The 20,580-nt window shown below is 43.9% G+C and overlaps 1 protein-coding gene across 1 annotated transcript in view; it reads right to left on the bottom strand.

The window, feature by feature from the left end:
• Positions 1–387: 387 nt before the first annotated feature.
• The window catches only part of EDAR (ectodysplasin A receptor), a 30,220-nt gene continuing 10,027 nt past the window's right edge, over positions 388–20,580 (bottom strand). The window contains exons 5-11 of the mRNA XM_063304351.1: positions 10,586–10,672; positions 7,720–7,845; positions 7,365–7,439; positions 7,007–7,079; positions 6,109–6,268; positions 2,881–2,941; positions 388–1,104 (exon numbers count right to left, since the gene is read on the bottom strand). Of these exons, the coding sequence (XP_063160421.1) occupies positions 785–1,104; positions 2,881–2,941; positions 6,109–6,268; positions 7,007–7,079; positions 7,365–7,439; positions 7,720–7,845; positions 10,586–10,672 (902 nt within the window). The 3' untranslated portion in view covers positions 388–784. The remainder of the gene's footprint in view (positions 1,105–2,880; positions 2,942–6,108; positions 6,269–7,006; positions 7,080–7,364; positions 7,440–7,719; positions 7,846–10,585; positions 10,673–20,580) is intronic.

Below are 20,580 nucleotides of genomic sequence, written 5' to 3'. Positions count from 1 at the left end.
CTAAAGCTGATCAATTTGATAGATGCATTATAAGCTTCTGCCTCATTAATGATCTCTTTTCAAGAGTTAGCAAATGTTCCCATTTGTTTGTTCTAGTGCATAAAAGGTGGCCACAATGAGATGTTTATGAAATGTAATTTTATATTAATAAATAAATTCTGCTTATTTTATAAGTAGTATATGTTTCCACTACTATCTATGAAAATATTGCTGAAATCTCTGTGTGGAATACATATACAAAATCTTATTTCCCAAAATTTGAATAACTTGGAATAATGCAATAGATTTGCAACAATTACAATTCAGCTAACTTCTACAGACATGGATCTTTTCCTCTCAAAAATCCATGATATACGAGAGGAAAATGATAATTCATAAAATACTAGGTGTAGCAGCACTGATCTTCATATATGTATCTACCAACACTATTTTTGATGTGACCCCCTCATTATTCAGGACTAAAGCAAAATTAAGCCATATTTCTTCAAAGCAAGCAATGATACACTAAGAGCTGTACTCATGCTTGTAAATGGCACTGTAAATAAATCATACTATCCTTTGGGGACATAAACAAGTCTTGTTGAAAAAGTCTTCGGCTTTTGCTCTTTGTATTTGGTTCTGAAAACCAAGGACAAACCTTGGTTCCTTTTATTGTTTCAATAGCAAAAACGATACTGAAACAAAAGCTATGGAGGCTTTCGAAAGTTTATATCTCCTTCTGAGTCCCTTTGTTATCTGAATCATCCCATCAGTCCTTTGGAAATGAAGACCACAAAAATGCAAGTCAGGAGGTCACAGCTGGATCAGGCTTGGGCATCACTTGGGCCCACTCTAAGATGTCTGCACAGAGAGACTCCACAGCATCCAATCGCTCAATCTGAACCAGTTTTGTTAGCAGTTCTGGGATACTATACCCAGCTGTGCTGATGCGGTCAAAGAGTTGCATGCCATCTGTCATGCCACCAATTTCATCCCGCTTCAGTCCAAAGCTCTCAGCAAGATGGCGCCAGGTCTTCACAATGGCTTTCTCAGTGTTGTAAGTGGAACTGAGCATCCTGCTGGTCTTTTCCAGGCAATCAAAGGGCAGCTCTGTGGGACTGAGGCCTGGAAGGAAGTTCACAGTCAGATTATTGGATCTGCCTTGTTATTTCACACGCCTGTCTCTTGGGATAATATTACATTGCATATTACAAATGAAAAGATATACAGGTAGTCCTCACTTAACGACCACAACTGGGACGAGAATTTTGATTGCTAAGCAAAGCGGTCATTAAGTGAATCCAACCCAATTTTACAACCTTTTTTGTGGTGGTTGTTAAGCGAATCACTGCAGCCGTTAAGCAAACCATGTGGTCATTAAACAAATCATGCAGTTCCCCATTGATTTTGCTTGCCAGAAACAAGCCGGGAAAGTTGAAAATGGCGATCACATGACCATGGGACACTGCAATGGTCATAAATGCAATCCAGTTGCCAAGCACCCAAACCATGATAACGTGGCCATGGGGATGCTGCAATGGTCATAAGTCTGAGGACCAGTCATAAGTCGGTTTTTCTAGCACCATCATAAGTCCAAACCATAACTAAATGAACGGTTGTTGAGCAGGTACTACGAGTATTCCCATTATGCAATTACAGAGCTGACATTATCTGTGGGATCGTCCCCATTTCTACTTCACGGTACTTTTTCCCAGTACTGATAATTTTTCAGCTCAGTTCATTCTATTCTCTTTTGATTTCATCTTGTAGAAGCAGCAGCAGCAGCGATTGTTGGGTGTTCCTTTCTGTTTCAAAGTATTCCTTCTTTTATCCTTTTCCTGAAATAGTTATTAATCCAGTGCTTCTCTATCCCTTATGATTCCCCCCACACACACCTTTTTATCATTAGATGCTTACCAACATAACCTTCTGCCAACCTTCACATGAAGCAACAACAAAATTTAATTAAAGGAAAGAGGTGTGGGCCTCCAGCCTCAAGAAAGGCAGGAGAAATAATCCATTTATACCAGAATTGGGAATTTGGGGTCTCCCTGAACCACATGTCTGAACTGTTTCAACCCACAGAACTATTCATAAAGGATGGTGGAAGTGTTAGTTCAGTAATATCTGAGAGGTCTTATGTTCAACACCTCTTTATGAGAAACTCAAAAGAACCTTCCTGCAACCATTTTTGTGTGGGGGTGTTTTTAAAAAATCTCATCTTGGGAGCAGTGCACACTCTGTATTAGTTAACTTCCCACATCTTGTTACAGTTTACAACAAATCAAGCTCCAAAAGTTTGTTTTTCCAAAAGCTCCTTCTGAGATAAAGCAAACAAAACAAAAGTGCACAGCTTATATCCACACAGGTATAAGCTGTGGTAAGTTACAGGTATATAAGGTATATATGCTTTGTCCATTTTATGTTTTTTTTAATAATGTAAACCACAGAGAGTTATTTTCTGAGTCTAGCAATGTATAAATATAATCAATCAATCAGCATAAAGAACCCTACAATTGAAATATATTTTAACACTTTCCATCTTGTACCATCTGCCTTCTAGAATCACTACTGAATTAATTCCTAAACATCACAGATAAAGGCAGAATGCCTATGGGACTACAAATCCTATTACTGGAGTTTTTCACGGATATTGGTTACAAAAGAAGTTTTCCCTGTTGAACTTCCAAATATATTAAACACCAACCTGATCCTGGTATTAGAATATTCAGCTTTACTGCTTCTAAAATAAACTTTAAGAAAAAAATCTCCTTGGAATGGGATTAATCTGTATCTAGAATTTGTGACCCCTCGGCAGTTTTGAAGCTACATGAAGGCTTGCACTTAAGAAAGCTGTTCATAAATGTTTTTGGTTTCTGTATATTCTTTCTTTTCACTCACCTTCTGCCACACTGCATACATTAGCATATAGGTCGAGTATCTTTTTTCTCCGGCTTTGTATCTAAGGAAAATAAAAGACAAAAACACTTATCTTTCAAGACTAAATAATTGGTTCAGGATTGTGAAAAGACAGAAACAAGGATGGCATTCCTTATGCATTCGGTATGAAGTAGAGAGTAGTTCTGGTAGAACATAGTTGCCTATGAATCTTGGCTGGAATTTTTTTTAAAAAAAACAACACGTATTTGTGCACACCCAGCTGGGAAGAAAGAATTGTGCCTATGTTGTTTGTGTTTTAAGTGAAATCTACAGTATTTATTTTAGTTCAGAGCATACACTGCTCTAGCTTAGATTCCTGTAGTTTGGCCCTCTTATTTCCCAGGAGATATATATGGATTGGACAAACTGTTCAACTCTTAATCCTGAATCCAGGGCAGAACGGGGAGGAAATATCAGGATTATTATTGGCACTGAGAGGAGTATGCAGCCCTGTTTATGATTCCTATTTAAGAAGAAATAAAAAGATACCTCTTTTAGTCCTTCTTGTGCACTATTTCATAATGAACACATGTTTTTTGAAGCCTTCAGTAGTGGAATGGTTGAGCCCACAGGGTGGGAGGCTAGTGGTCTCAAACCTTTTCTCCCAGAAGCCTTTTAGGGATTCACACCCTGCTCCTCTCCTCCTTTGGGTGAGTGACTTGGTAGTTCCTACACTTATCACCTATCTTCCGGGGGATACCTTACCTGGCATCATAATCTGTGTCTCTGCCTGCGGTTTGTGAAGCTGCAGAGACGTCACCCCTCCCTCCCTCCCTCCCTTCTCTCTTTCTTACTGAGTAGGCAGTTGCATACTGCACTCCAACAGACTGGGAATGTAGGTGGTGGCCTTCATTCCATGTTAGCACATCCTTTCTTCTGAGAAGTTGTAAAGGAAATAATGATGCTGCAACAACTGTTGCGATCCTCTCAGAGGCCCTGGACCTACGTCTGTCTGCCCAGACCTATGTGCATCACTGATTTCCCTGAGAAGCCACCAGGCTCCCTCCCTACAAACATGCAGTAATGACTCTTGCAAGATTTGTATGCTTCTAATAGGAAGATGAGAGCCAGTTTGGTGTAGTGCTTAAGGCATCAGGCTAGAACCCAGGACACCGTGAGTTCTAGTCCCGCCTTAGGCACAAAGCCAGCTGGGTGACTCTGGGCCAGTCACTCTCTGTCAGCCCTAGAAAGGAGGCAATGGCAAACCACTCCTGAAAAGCCTTGACAAGAAAACTGCAGGGACTTGTCTAGGTAGTCTCTGAGAATCTGGCATGACTGAACAGATTAAAAAAAAATAGGAAGATAGGGTTGGCTAAAAAGGCAATAATAAAAACTGCAGTTTGTTTCTCAGTTGTATCCTTTGCCACTAACAACTTTGCCTATAAAGCAGCTATACTTGTAGAAATTTGATGCTAAAGCACCTATATCAAACTATAAGGATATTGTATACTACCAAGTCCATAGAAGAGTTCAACGTTCCAAAAAATGAAACAGAATGGGGATGTGCCTATTATCCCTTTTAGGAGGTGTTCACATTGTCTGCCTTGGATCAATGACATTTCTGCTTATATTATTCAATGTCTCATTGTTGTTTGAACAGATACTGTCCTGAGTTGGCAGGAAGAATACAGCAAACCTAAGTCTTGTACAGCCAAAACAGAAAATCTGTCTGCTTTGGAGGGCTGAAACAGCTGGGCTGAATTAAGCAATTCTGCCTATACCTTCTAAAAGGGGGTTATTATCTGAGAGTTACTGACGTCATGTAGAACCTGCTTTGCCATGAAATATGTTGTTAGAAGAAAATCTAACTTTCATTTAGAGAAAGCTGAAGGACAACATCTTTAGCCTAAACTTTAATCTGTAGCTTTTCTCATAAAGGTCCTGCAACATGTAACATGAGGCCGCACACATCTACAGTAGACAGGTGGCACCTGGCAACTCCTGAAAAGCACGTGCCTTTAACAATTTATGGCAGGAGGTCTTTATCCAATGTAGGTTTCCCAGCAATATCAGGCTGAAGTTGCACATATGTCAGATCATCATCTCATGAAGTTCCAGAGCTTCTGCCAGAAAGAAAACTAAGGCATCCCAAACGTGGGGGGAAGAGGGTGGTTGGCTAAGGCATGATGGGAGAAATGTCACCCTCAGCTGAGAACTCTTCTCTCATTGGTTTCATTATTGGGCTCAATGTGTTCTAAAGTTTACTTTTTCTAACGGAGGAATAGATGGCCATAGGATTTCAGACACTTTATTCCTCCCATCCCCCTTCCCTGCCCCAGTTTTCTCTCTCAAAACTTAGTTTCCCCACCTTTAGTGTTCTTTTCCCCTAAAGTTTTTTCTACTTCTGCAATCCTTCTCTCCACTAGCACTTGGTGACCTAGGATCCGTATGAGAATATATGATTTCTGAGCAACGTTTATATTTAATTTTTAATCTTTGCACCCACTAAAACATACTAGGCTGCTACATTCTCCGCATTTTTTTATAATCTTGCAGTCGACCCAACAATGCCCTGCTGAGCCAATGATCTTCTCCCTTTAGAAGCTCACGTTCTATTCAACCTTTACATCCCCCAATGGGTGCCCCTTCAGTTTCTGTTCAGGCTGGATGCTCCCTTAGCTTCCCCACCCCGTGCCCACATTAATGCAAAACTTCCCTTTCCTTTATTTTTTAAACAACTTTAAGTTGCAACACAGGAACGTGACTAGAGAAACGAAGGAGTCACGTTCCTGTGTTGCAACTTAAAGCTGACCTATCAATTTTTCCTTGCTGTAAAGTTTTCATGGACCTATAGAGGAAAGTAGGAGTGAAAGAACCACCTGTTCCCTATTGCTATGTTAATTGTGGCATCATAGGGGAATAAAATAAAAAAGAAAATGTCTGTGTTAATACCGAAGGAGATAGTCTGGAAAAGGGTGTGTGAAGTCACCTAGGGTGCAAACATTTGGGAAAGCAAAGGAAAAGCACACGGACTAGCGTAAATGGTGCCTTTTTGGCTTGTGAGTAGCCTTTAGCAGCTTGATAGAAATAGCTTAATCCCACCCCCTTTTCAGCCTTTTTCTCATTAGCTCATCACAAAGACTGTTTCATACATTCTTCTTTTGAAAACTGTCCATTAAAAGTGCCACTAATCACTGTAACACATCACCAAAAAGGTCACTGATTCAACACAGTTTATAATTAACTTACCCCGGTGGATTTGTTGTTTGTTGAAGATTTATCTCGAGCCAAATGTACTAGAGACAACAAACACAACTCTGGAGTTCCTTGCTTATCAATAGCAGCTTCTTCATCACTGTCCATGCTGCGACTTAAAAGCCTCTCGTTCTCTGAAGAAGCATCATTTTCACTGGAAAGCAACAAACAAACAAATAATAAATATGCTAATCAGGATCGCTTTTCTAAAACAGCAATGTGCAGAATTCCAGAAATGCCCTTTTGGATTTAAACTGCATACTTGTTAAATGTTTATTTGATATAGATGACAGATACTAGACTGAGTGTAAGTAAATACTGCAAAAAAAAGGCCAAAGCATTAACACTCTTCACTTGTATCTGCAAACTAATTAATGTCTAGCCAATTAATGTCTATTTATTCAGAAGTAATCCTGATTTTCTTTGGCAGTGCAGGACTGCAGTGTTCTGTGCATTTCCAGTTCCAAAAGGACTTGTAACAGCCATATGCCCAAGTCCAGTCCTGGTGAACATTCCACTGAATATCCATGAATGAATTCTCTGTACAAACCGCTCGCATTTAATTTAATGGGGATTGATCCATATATGCATGTGAGCACCACTACTTGCTTATAGTTTTAATTTTAAAGAGTTCAAGTAACAGAAAATCGTTACCTCTTAAATAATGTTTGAGCCTTCATTATTTTGCCATTACTAATTTATTTCATCTTATTTTCTCATTATACCAGCCATGATGTTGCCATTGTAAAAGTGCTTAGTAAGGAGGGAAACCTGCTGAATTCCATGGGGCTTATTTCTGAGTAATTTAGGAACAAACAACTTTTTCCCAATAGTTTGCAATGGTTGTTATGTTACATCCCCACTATCAGCATGCTGTTTAGATATCACATACCTCTTGACAACCTTAGCGGGAGTTGCTGTCAATTTTCCAAATTCATCCTTCTCTGAGAAAATCACCACATTTTCTGCAATGGAAAAAGTATTTGAAAAGAATGAAGTGGCAAAACAACAACAACAACCAGACACACACAGCCATCCAGCATTTGAATTGTGAATACAATTCCCTTGGAGCTTCTCCAACTAGGTATAAATGCATAAATCACCAAATGCAGAGCTGAATTTTCATTACTTTTAGATGCCTTTCCAATTATTCTTCTGCTAACAATTGGAGCTCACACAGTTGCACTGAGGCAATTTAAGCCCCATGGGCATTGATGTATAAACAGCAGAAATTACAAAACAGTCCCAACCTTGGGCTTCCGTTTTTTCTTCCTGCATATTGGCCTGGGCTTCTACTGTCTTCACTGAATGGCTGCTGCAGCAGGCTGCAAGGTCAGAATACATCTCTTGTTAAGATTAACCAACAGTAGTTATCTATGCCAAGCATTTTGAGCAGCGGCATCAGCACATGAGGTCAAACCATGGCAAGATGGCAGACACAGCAGTGCGATCAAAGCCCCGTCCCTTTCGAACTTCATTAAATTGCACATGCAAAAGAGGTGGGGCTCCGGTCATGCTACCGCAACTGTCAGCTCACCCTTTTTGTTCCTCCTGTAGACCCAGCTGATTTCAAAACTAGATTCCTTTTGATTAATTGGCAGTTACCTTGAGCTGAAGTTTTAGTTTTCACAATGTAAAACATGATGATCAGGACAATCGCAATAGCCATTATGAAAATTGTTGACATGGCAATGATAAGAGCAGTAGCCAGATGCCCTTGTCCAGAAAGGTCTCCTGGAACCAGAGAGAGAGAGAGAGAGAAAACCTATTTAAAGACATTTTCAGGATTAACCATCAACTATTATTGATTAAATGTATATAGGATCAACCCAATTTTTCTAAAGCAGGTAACATCCTTCCACTGTTTTGTTGTTGTCATACAGGTTAAACCAGTACCATTTTAAATCAGGGTGCCATTCTGTATGCTAGAAGAAAGTGCAGAATTGTTTTTGATGGTGCTTTGCCAGCTGCGGTTGAGTAATAAGCAACAATAATTTAAAAAATAAATCTGCTAACCAGTTCAATGGAGGTTACTTCTTAATCTGCTAAAATTGCAGTCCTATATCAAAGAATTGGCAACCTATTGGTAATGGTGCTTTAAAAATTAATATTATTTCGCTTAATTAAGGACTGTAGTGCACACAGCAGTAGCATAGTGATATCACTCTAGTGGAAGGGTATGAGATACTGGGGGATTATTTTCTTTAGATTTATGTAAAAAGTCTTAATTTTGTATGTGCCAAAAATGGGAGCATAAAAAATGGAATCAAAGGCTGAACACACCTTAGAGGTGGTAGATTGCCCATCTCTAAAATTTACAATTCCTTGAGAATAAATGAAAGTGAATTCAGAGGATTTGTCTGAATGTACTGTACATTTCTATGATTGTACTCTTAACCTACTAATTAAGAGTGATATAATCAAATTAAATACAATAAAAAGGTACACTTCCGTAACGGAAATGAAGAGAAGTGTAATTCTCCACCCTCCCCTCCAGCTTCCTAAAATTGATTTAAGAAGGCTCCCAAACTGCCAGAGCAGATTCTAAAGATGTCCATGGAGAAGATAAACATCCCTTCTCAGCTTTGAGGAAAGCAGCTCCTTTAATTGAAGAGCTTCACTGGAATCATTTCATGTCTTTATGGAATGCAATCAACACTAAATGTAAAGGCAGTGCAATATGAAAATAAGTTCCACTAAATCCAGCCAAGTAAGTGTCTACAGCAGTGTTCTCAACTTTGGCAACTTTAAGGTATATGGACTTCAATTCCCAGAATTCCCCAGCCGTCAAAGCTTAGTGTTGCCAAGGTTGAGAAACACTGGTCTACAGTAAAGATGAAGAACTAAACCTGTGTGAAGAACCAGTTTTGTTTCTGCATAAGCACTCTGACAGCTAAATGCTAGTGACTACTGTAGAGTTGAGAGAACAGGCTCTGGGTCAACCCCCTCCCTTCTAGTGGTCAGTCTTTTACATTCCATTTCTAGCATGTAGAGCTGATGTCATTTCAATAATATACAGTAACTATACCTAGGATTTTGTTGCAATGCTGTATTTTAATTCACCTGAATTGTTCTTTGCTTGCAGCAGAATAAAGGAGTGGTCTTTATAAACCTCTACATTTCAGATTGCAATCTACTGTAAGTTGACTCTCTCAATCATTCACTCACTGTCCCTTCACCACAGAGCATTGTTCTCTGCAAGCGAATTGCTCATTCAGAAAATAATCCCTTAACAATAAAAGAAAATGTAGTCTTGGATGTTCTATCCTCAGTAGTCAATACCCATCTCAGAACATGACATTCACTGTAAAATGTGGACATTTTATAACAGCCCATTGACTATTCAGGTTTGCCTATTCAGCCTTTTGAGTGTTAGTCATGAAAATATCAAAACTAAGTGGAAGCTGGAGTTAAAATTCTTCTTCAGCTAGCCTCTATTTTTATTTACAATTCTCACCTAAAGGTAAGATTTGCACTTTCAATAGAAATGGAACTGCCATTCGGTTCCTTGATTCTTCTGAATGGATTATTTTGATTCTTATCTGAGCTTTCACAAGTTATCTTTGAATAACCCTGCTGGGCCATGCAGGCATCTCAATCTATTTTTCCACAACTTGTTGGTTTTCGTTTTGTGCTAGTTTGAAACACGTTGCTGACACCAAACATTTCTGGATAAAGCTTAACACTGCCAAAGAAGGTACAGTTGCCACAATTTAGGAAGATTCCCAATTTCTATATATGTAAACTGAGACTTATTGAAAGAGGATATTCCCCGTTCATGTGTAAGAGGCCGTAGAAGGCTGATTAATGCCTGGTAAATTACTTCCATGCAAGTGCAGCACGTTCCCTCTCTTTGCAATTAACTAATGAAATCATTGGGCATTCTTCGCACATTATAGTGATAATTACTGTTGGGATCAGAACAAAAAGGTGACTTAATAACCCACACACCCCAATTACTGGGCTGGATATAATTTCCACATATATGTTTCCTAAGCAGAGATCTGGCAGGTTAGCAGCCAAAAGGTTGTTCATTTGACTACATTCCATTACTGTACATTTCTGCTTTCCAAGTCAGTTACACCTGAGGAGATAAAGCAACTAAATTGTGGGGGGAGATGGGTGGTGATAAAAAATTGATTAAATAAATAAATAAATAAAATTCATCTTTACTGAAATAAACTGATTGCTGAAGAATAATTTTGAAGATTCCTCATACCTGAGAAAAGAAGTCATTGTGAAGGACTGTCTGTCGATTACAGTCCTTTTAGAGTCTGTCTTTTTGCAATTACAGGCTGTTGATCAAGAGAGAGGTCTGGATGGGTAATGGGCCCTAATCATCACTCAGCCTTTCCTAGTTGAGTCATTGCATTTGCCAAATTTCCCTCAACCACCATTACAAAGTCTCCTATGGGTCTGAACCCTGCTATTAGCTACAAGGAAAAATTAAATCAGGAGCTGCTTCTCTTACCTTTGTGCACATGCTGAAAAGGAGAGTGAGTACTTGTGCCAGAAGTACTTGGGAAACTGGCTGACACACCAGAAGTAACGCCTGCGCCTGTAGTAAGAAACAAATTTGCCACACGTTTTGCTGATTACTTGCAAAATCTCAACTTCAAACTGCCTTTTTTTTTTTTTTTTTTGGTGAACAGAGACCAATTATTTGAATGTCCTGTTCATTTAAAAGATGACTTCATAGGAGCAGATTTATCCTGTTGAGGTGTGAAATAGGGACTTGGCACATTTTTGTGTCTGAATGTAGAGATTTACCCATTTTTATCTGAAGCAGAGAGGCAGATTTATGATCCCAAATATTTTTTCAGAAGTTAGTTATTGACCGTATTAAAGGAGACATGCCACCTAGAGGACTAAGAAAACATAATATACATTTTTCAAGAAAATATAATATACATTTTCTTAGACTATCATCTATTACAACAGCTGTATGCCGAAAGAGGGGTATTTTCAGCAATATCCTCTATGCATTGAATGAAGTAGAGTGTCAGGCTCTGCCTGCTACCCAGTAAAAACACAGACGCTAGTGTAGGCTTGTGTGTGTTTATTCGTTTAGTCGCTTCTGACTCTTCGTGACTTCATGGACCAGCCCACGCCAGAGCTTCCTCTCGGTAGTGTAGGCTTAGGTTCTGGTTTTATTTGAGTAACAGTATGCGTGCCCTTTAAGAAAGCTGAGAGTGAGTGGAGCGTGCCGGAACGGGATTTAAATAGCCCGTGCTGGTCAGCGCTCCACCCCTTCTTACTCTGAGTGCACCCCCGAGCCCCGTCGGTTCCATCTTCGGTAGGTGAGGGGTCATGGAGCCCCTCCTGTGCTCCAGGCGTTTCCTTGATTGCTTCCCTGGCTGGTGACAGTTCATTGCTGGGCGATCAGGTTCGTAATCTCTTTGACAGCTCGGGCGCGCCTCGTGGTCTGGTCTTTCTTTGCAACATTGTATCTTTCTCTTCCTGCCTCCAGCTAGAGTTGATACTTTGTTGCCAGCACCTGTTGCTCTCTTTTGTTACCTAGTTGCCTTTTCCCTTAATCCACCCGGGACCCATTTCCCTGCATTGTCATGCGAGCTGTTGCGATGTCACAAGCATTGCAACGGTGATCATGACATATTGCCCCCCTTTGAGAAGGTTAAGCCGCGGGTTTGGAGGGATAGGCGGTATGGAAGGTGCGGATCAGGTCGGGGGCCTGGACGTCACGGGCAGCAATCCACTCAGGGTGTGGAAAGTGTTTCCACTTTACTAGGTATTGGAGGTAGCCCCGCCGCTTGCGGGAGTCAAGTACCTCCTTCACTTCAAAATGTTGTTGCCCGTCTATCATCACTGGGGGGCGGGGGCGTGCATGGGTGCCACCGGGAGGGATCACTTGCTGGCTTGAGTAAGCTGCAGTGAAATACCGGGTGCAGTCTCTTTAAATTATGGGGCAGGTCCAAGCGCACCGTGACTGGGTTCACGATTTGTGTCACCTGGAATGGTCCAATAAACTTGGGGGCCAGCTTCTTTGATGGTTGTGGCGATTTTATGAATCTGGTGGATAGAGAGACCATGTCCCCCACCTGAAACGTTGGTTGCTGGCGCCGGTGTTTGTCCGCTTGCAAATTGTACGCGGTTTGTGCGTCTTTCAGCACGTCCTTGATGACCGGCCAGGAATCTGCGAGTTTCTCACCCCAATCACAGGCGGCTCCTGCTGGAGACGGAGGCTGAGGTAGTTCAGGGATGAGGACGAACTCCCGACCCGACACCACCCCAAAGGGTTTTTTTCCCGTGCTTTGGTGTATCGCGTTGTTGTATGCGACCTCTGCAAACGGGAGGAGGTCCACCCAGTCGTCCTGGTGGTAGTTTATGTAGGAGCGGAGGAATTGCTTCAGTGTGGCATTAAGGATCTCTGTGGATCCATCCGTCTGGGGATGCCAGGAGGTTGACAGGGCTTGCTGGGTACCTAACAGCTTCAAAAAAGCCCGCCAAAACCTCGAGGTAAATTGTGCGCCCCTATCGGTCACCAAGCGGGAGGGGCAGCCCTGTAGGCAGTACACGTGGACTAGGAACAGTTTTGCCAGCTGTTGGGCTGATGGGATCGAGGCGCAGGGGATGAAATGGGCTTGTTTTGAAAAGTAGTCTTTTACAACCCAAATGACTGTTTTCTTTTGGTTGGGCGGTAAGTCTACTATGAAATCCATTGATATTTCATCCCAAGGGCGGGAGGGTTCAGCCACGGGTTGCAGCAACCCCTGGGGTTTGCCAGCCGGTCGCTTTGCCATAGCGCACACTGGGCAGGACGCCACATACGTCTTGACGTCCTTCCTCAGTGAGGGCCACCAAAACTGTCTCCGAGTTAGGTGTAGGGTTTTCAAAAACCCGAAGTGACCAGCCTGTTTGCTGTCATGCGATCTGTTGAGGATCGCCTGCCGTTGTGAGTCGGGTACATATAACCTTCCCTCCGCCCATGCGAGGTCCTGTGCCATAGTGACCTTGTTGGGGTTGGCGAGGAGCCAGGGGTCAGATTTTAACGCCATTGTAAAATCTGCCCGTAACCCACCTGGCATTTGAGGTTGCCTGCGTCTAGGAGTGGGTTGCGCAGTAGTTGTTTGCGAGGGGGGGCAGGTTGTCCCCGAGCGCGTCCCCGGGTGACAGCTGCCATACCCAGTTGGGAATCGGAGAGCACCGTCCCTACGATGTCGGAGATAGGCTCCGCATCCTGGGGCAGTCGGGAGAGTGCGTCTGCTAGGAAATTCTTTTTTCCTGGTATGAACTTCAGCTGGAAGTTGAACCGGCTGAAGAACTGAGCCCAGCATATCTGTTTGGGGCTGAGGCACTGGGGCGTACGGAGCGCCTCGAGGTTGCGGTGGTCTGTCCAGACCTCAAATGGGCAAGTCGTCCCTTCCAAAAGGTGACGCCAAGCCTCCAGTGCTGCTTTAACCGCAAATGCTTCCTTTTCCCACACGTGCCAGTGCCTCTCTGTCTCTGAGAATTTCGAGAGATAGGCGCATGGCTTCAGGATTCCAGCGGAATCCTTTTGCAGCAGGATGGCACCTATTGAGAAGTCAGAGGCGTCCACCTGCACCACAAAAGGCCGTTCGGGGTCCGGGTGAGCTAGAATGGGCTCTGCTGTGAACAGCGCTTTTAGCCTGTCAAACGCGGTTTGACAGGCAGGAGTCCAATTAAGTACAGCCCCTGGGTTTTTGACCTTGCACGTCTCCCCAACGCCTTTGGTCTTGAGCAAATCGGTTAAGGGCAGGGCAATTTCCGCGAACCCCCTCGCGAAGGACCTATAGAAGTTCGTGAACCCAAGGAAGCTTTGAAACTGGCGCCTGGTGCGTGGGCGTTCCCAGCTCAAAACTGCCTGAACCTTCATGGGGTCCATCTCTACGCCTTTGTCAGAGACTCTGTACCCTAAGTAGTCCAAGCGCGACTTGTGGAATTCACACTTGGACAGCTTAGTGTAGAGTTTGGCTTTCCGGAGCTTAGTGAGAACTTGCCTCACTAACCTCTCATGTTCCCTCTGCGCCCTCGTGTAGATGAGGACATCATCCAGGTAAACCAGTACGCCCTTGAATAGATGTTCATGCAGCACCTCGTTGATGAGTTGCATGAAGACCCCCGGGGCCCCCGCAAGACCAAATGGCAGTACCTTGTATTGGAAGGAGCCCAAGGGGCAGTTGAACGCCGTTTTCCACTCGTCTCCCTCCCTGATGCGGATTCTGTAATACGCCTCGCGGAGGTCGAGTTTGGAAAACACCCTTCCCTTTGACAAGTGTGCCAGCATGTCCTTTACGAGGGGTAGGGGGTATTTGTTGGATAGGGAAGCGGAATTTAATCCGCGGTAATCGGTGCATAGTCTCAGGGTGCCGTCCTTCTTTTCACGAAATAGGACGGGTGCTCCAACCGGCGGGTTCGCTGGTTCTATGAAGCCTCTGGAGAGGTTTTTGTCCAAGAATTCCCGCAGCGCCGCTAATTCTCTCTGGGTCATGGGGTAGATCTTGGGCTTGGGTAATGGGACATCTGGGAGCAGTTCAATTGTGCAGTCCGTCTTGCGGTGGGGGGGTAATTGGTCCGCCTCTTCTCCGAAGACATCTGCAAAGTTCACGTATTGCTCCGGCAGTCCTTCTGGGGGGGGGGGGTTCATGGGTTTGGTCGACGACCTCTGCCCTCCCCACCATCAGAGCAGATGGTTTGTCTGGTGTCGGTGCCTGGTAGACCCCGTCTTTGAACTTGATGGAGCGTGTCCTCCAATCTATGTGTGGGTTGTGGCGTGCTAGCCAGGGGATCCCCAGTACTACTATGGGTTTCCCCACCTGGGTTACGACAAAGTCTATGGATTCCTTGTGGGTGCCCATTGTCAGGGTGACCTTTCCGGTCCTCTGGTTGGCCGGTCCCTCCCCCCCCTGCTGTAGAGCCGTCGAGTTGTTGGAACGCCAGCGGTTTAGGGAGGGGGGAGCAGGGCAGTTTTAATGCGGCAACAATGTCTGGGTGGATCAGATTTCTGGAGCATCCAGAGTCCACCAGAGCCTCGACCGCAATGGCTCTAGGGCCGTACGAGAGTTCAATTGTCCCTGCCAGGATGGAGCAATCGTCACTCACCCTGGGGTTGTTGCGCCCCTTCTTCACCACCTGCCCAGCGGCGCTGCTTAGAGCAGGTGGGGGGGCGTTTTCCGCCAGCTATTCTTGGGCGTCGATCGCGTCCCCTGCGAGGTAGGCATCCGCGTCCTCGTCCGGGGTTGCTAGCGCTCCTGTCAGACGTCTGGGGGGGGTTGGATGGCTTGTGCGACGTCTTTGGTGTTGGTCTGGGCAGGCGATCTATTGTCCTGTTCTTGAAACAGTCCGCCGCTCGGTGGCCCGTCTTCCCACACCTGGTACATTGCCCGCGGGCAAGCCTCTGTTGTTGGTCTGCGTGCCAGGTTGGGCCCGACTGTGGGACTGGTCCTCTTGTGCTGGGAGGGACTTTGTCATCTGCGGTTGCGAGCAGGAACGTGCGCTGAGCATGCTCCGCTTTTCCAGCTAGGCAGATCCACCCGTGAAGGGAGGCTGGGTCGTCCCTGTAGAGTGCCCATTGTAGTACCTCCCTGTTGAGGCCACGCTTGAACATGTCAATCAGGGTGGCCTCAGACCATTCCGTGATTTTGCCTGCGAGGACCTTGAACTCGAGTGTGTAGTCGGCCACCGTTTTTCTTCCTTGATGCAGCGCTTGAAGTGTGCACTTGGCCCTTTTTTTCGCCAGGGGGTCCTCAAAGTAATGCTTCAGCTCGGCTAGGAAGTCGTGGAAGTTGGCCAAGGCTGGGGCTCTGGACTCGGACATCTGCACGTACCAGTCCGCAGCCCTGCCTTGGAGCTTGGTGGCCACTGCAGAGATTTTGGCTGCTTCTGTGCTGAAGTAATGGCCATATTGGGCCATGTAGTCCCTCGCATTTGTGAGAAGGAAGGAGAGTTTCATAGGGTCCCCGTCAAATTGTACGGAGAAGTCTTTGGCGAACCCCCCAATTTGTGGGACCCATACCTGTGGGTGGTGAGGGATGGCTCCCACTGGCCTGGGGCCACGAAGCCCTGCGACAGAGTCTCGTGTTTGGCCCCTTCCGCTCGGGGTTGTTGGCGGGGTGGGTAGGGTGCCCTGATCCCCTCTTGCCCCCTGTGCTGCCTCAGTCTTGGAGCGCTCGCCTACGATCATTGCCAGGGACTGGAGCATGTGTTCGAGGTCTCGTACCTTGGCTTCCAGGGCCGTGACCTTGTCTGGCGTGCCCTGGTCTGCCGATGTCGGGGACTGGAGCAGGTGTTCCAGGTCTCGTACCCTGGCTTCCAGGGCCGTGACCCTGTCTGGTGTGCCCTGGTCGTCCGACGTCAGTGCTGCCGGATGCTGTTCGGTCTGTAGTCTTGCGCCTTCCTGCTTGGGCGTTTGGGGGTAGCGGAGCCTCCAGGTGGAGTAGGGTGTTCCCATCCAGGGTCCTGCTCCACCGGCCCATGTGAGGAGTTGTTGGTCCCCGACTTTGTCTTCCGTCGGGGCTCTCCCGTCTGGGTTGGAGCTCCAGGTCTGGAACTGGGGTGCAGTGTGGGCAGGGAGGGAGTCCGTGTCCCATTTCGGGTGCGCTGCCTCCAGCAGCTGTCAGGTCGCCTCTGCCTCTTGTGGGCCGTCCTTCACGCCTCTGGTGCGAAGTGCTGGCTCCATTGCTGTCCCCAGTTCCGTTTTCGCCAATTGATCTCTCCAGCGGAAAATTTTCGTCTGGTGGAGCTTGGCGACTTTGGTTTGGTGACTCTCAGCTTTATGTCAGGCTCTGCCTGCTACCCAGTAAAAACACAGATGCTAGTGTAGGCTTAGGTTCTGGTTTTATTTGAGTAACAGTATGCGTGCCCTTTAAGAAAGCTGAGAGTGAGTGGAGCGCGCCGGAACAGGATTTAAATAGCCCACGCTGGTCAGCGCTCCACCCCTTCTTACTCTGAGTGCACCCCCGAGCCCCGTCGGTTCCATCTTCGGTAGGTGAGGGGTCATGGAGCCCCTCCTGTGCTCCGGGCGTTTCCTTGATTGCTTCCCTGGCCGGTGACGGTTCATTGCTGGGCGATCAGGTTCGTAATCTCTTTGACAGCTCAGGCGCGCCTCGTGGTCTGGTCTTTCTTTGCAACATTGTATCTTTCTCTTCCTGCCTCCAGCTAGAGTTGATACTTTGTTGCCAGCACCTGTTGCTCTCTTTTGTTACCTAGTTGCCTTTTCCCTTAATCTGCCTGGGACCCATTTCCCTGCATTGTCATGCGAGCCGTTGCAATGTCACAAGCATCACAACAGTGATCATGACATAGAGTTGGTCTATAAAAGCTTTTGCTATAATAAAATTTGGATTTGTTTTTTAATTTTGTAATGTGGTTGTTGGAGAACCAAAGCAACAAGACCAGAAAGAAAGAAAGATTTTTAAAAATAAAAAAAAATAACTAAGGACAAAACCAAAAGTAAGTTTTGTCTAGGGAGCTACATTTAGTGGGCCCTACCCTGCGGGCCTTTTCTGCGGTGCTGCCCACATTGTGGAATCTTCTTCCCCCAGAGGTGAGGTTGGCCTCATTGCTTCTGAGCTTCTGAAAGTCCCTCAAGACTTGGTTGTGTCAGCAGGCGTGGGGACCCCGGCGGGACGGGTGAGCTAGTGAGGTGGCTCTGTTATTATTAACAGCCCTTTGCCTACTTTTTGTTTTAGCTTGGTTTTTTAAAATAGTTTTTGATGTTTTAATTGTTAACAATTATAGTGTTTTTAGGTATTTATTGCTGTTTTAATTTGTTGTATGCTGCCCAGAATTGCTTGTAAAAGTGAGATGGGCTATATAAATTAGAAAAATAAATTAGTAACCAAGAACTGAAACTTTGGAAAATGAATACCTCTGTGATCTTAAGGAGAAATACTGTAAAAACATTTAAAACCTCCATATTTAATTTGTCTTTTTAGAATATTTCTACAAATGAAGGTACTTTTCCCTAACAAAACAGGCACAGGGATCTGGGAAAAAGTGCAAGGGGGAGACCAGAGGAGAAAGGGACCAATTCGATATAATTTGCTTCCTTTGAACAATAATATCATATACACACAATCTCCTGAATTCTAGCCTGATATCTTAACCACTACACCACGTTGGCTTTATTTATACATCCTTACAGATTATAATGTAAACTTGCTAGTCACTGATAATTGTGATCAATATTTTGTGAGCATTTAAAATGGTTTCTTTTCTTTTTTTGTGGAATTTGATATTGTAATGAAATAAAAATTAAGGGAAAAAAAGGAAAGTTTTATATAAAAAGCACTTATATAACCCCCTCTCTTTCATTCACCCCCCACACACTTTTTTCCTTCTCTGGATGTATTCTGAACTTCCTGAAACTTGAATTATTATTAATTGAAAAACATGGAGTGTGTGTGGCCCAAAACGCAGCAGGTATTAATTAAATCTTTTTTGGAGGGAGGCACTTCTTCATGCACAGGAGGCTCTGGGGTTGCACCTGGCGTGTCTCTGGCTGGGCCTGATCCAGAGCAGGTTGGCTGCAACTGCAAGGCCAGGAAAGGCCCATCTGCCTGCTCTCCTGTGCAAAAGGCACCTCCCCAGGGCCTCCCACTCAGTCCATGCTGCAGCAGCACCAAGCGGCCCTCACTGCTGTGGGTAAGCTGAGGAGGTAAGCTTGTGCAGGACTCCTCGTGATTCGCAACTTACAAGCCTGGAGTTTTATGGTGCCTAAATGTTGTATTATTATTATTATTATTATTATTATTATTATTATTATTATTTATGGGGTAACTTAATTTTGTATGCACTCAACTTTATAACATATGCATGGGTTTTTCAAATAGTGTATATGCACATGTACATGCACCGTGGGGAGAACGAAGTCACAATGAGCTGCAGCTTTTCATATATCTTTTTTTTTCTGCCATTCAGTTGTGTCTGATTCTTGGCAACTGCCTGGACAAGTCCCAGCAGTTTTCCTGGCAATGTTTTTTGGAAGTGGTTTGCCATTGCCTCCTTCCTAGGGCTGAGAGAGGGAGACTGGTCCAAGTTCACCCAGCTGGCTTTGTGCTTAAGGTGGGACTAGAACTCATGGCCTCCCAGTTTCTAGCCTGGGGCTTTAACTACTACATCAACCTGGCTGTTGTCGTATCATATATATTGGTAAGCATATATCAGTGCTGGAGTGAGAAATAGTATGGAAATATTTGAGTTGCATCACAGCCAAGCAAAAAAAAAAGTGTATTGTTGTAGTAGTATATAAATTATTTATTTATTTTATTGAGCTTCAATTCTTTACGAAAGAAAAAGTTAGCATAGGGACATATGGACTGAAGAATTAATATGGATCAAACCATTCCACAGTGAAAAAAATTACCACTATTATGCAGTTCTGGAAAATGACATTTTTCTTAGCCCAGACACACCAGACTAATTGAACAGGAAATTTAGTTCTCTAATAGAAGGAGATAAATGTCTCACAGCTTAAGAGGCGAAGTAAGGTACATGCTTTAAATAAAATGTAGTATTAAATAAAATTTTATACACTGTACTATGTAGAATATTTTAGAAAATGACATCCATTTTAATTTGCCCAACAGAGTACCCATGATTTTGAATGAGTTTTTCCTAGAACAGTAGGAAGTATCTTCCAAGCAGTACTAACTGTGAAATATAGTATACCTTTAATTTTTAAGGATGCTCATTTGAAATACAAATAGTGTTCATGCAATGTTAATAGACTGGTTTTATTTAGCTGGCTTGTTTCAGCAGTGCCTGGATTCACTATCTATAACGTGACTTTGTGCTGACATTTACTGTGGCGAATTAAATTGATGATCCAGTGAATCTGGAGCTGGTTCCATGACAGTTTTTACTTAGTCTCTCTCAGACAAAGTTAATATATTTCTCTCCCCCACACACACTTAATTTTTTTTTTCCTTTTGTTACAAGTTATTTCAGGACATTTTTAGTCATTAAATCCTTATCCTCCCTGTCTGGTGAGAATAGTTAACTGATATACTGCTTGCAATCCTTTTTATATACAATAAAACTTGGTCCCATTCTATCCAAGTGCACATAATGTCTGTCAGTTTTCCATCATTCACTGCATTATTTTACATAATTTACATAATTGTAGCATAAATTACAGAAATTTATATAAGCGATGTAAAAAATGCGAACATTGTTTGGACTGATTTGAATTCAGGTTTTGTCCATTGCATCCAAAGTCGGATTAATGAAGATCCATAAAATAAAAAGTTTTACTACGTTCCATTGCAGGTTAGATACCTTCAGTCTGTTTATTTGCTTACGTATTACTATATTCTTACCCTTGTACTCCTGGCAAGCCAGATGACATCCCATACCAGTTTATTTTTCTGTGTTAGATCAAAATAACCAATCTGTACATAAAGTGTTGGAAGAGCAAAAGTATTTGGCCATTCTCTAGTGAAAAAAGGTATTGGGACTCAGTGGTAATTGGTTACCACTGAGCTT

Source organism: Candoia aspera, chromosome 5 (genome assembly GCF_035149785.1).
Source record: "Candoia aspera isolate rCanAsp1 chromosome 5, rCanAsp1.hap2, whole genome shotgun sequence".
Classification (NCBI taxonomy): Eukaryota; Metazoa; Chordata; class Lepidosauria; order Squamata; family Boidae; genus Candoia; species Candoia aspera.
The sequence above is the reverse complement of the archived record's forward strand: the minus strand, read 5'-3'. Positions and strand labels throughout refer to the sequence as shown.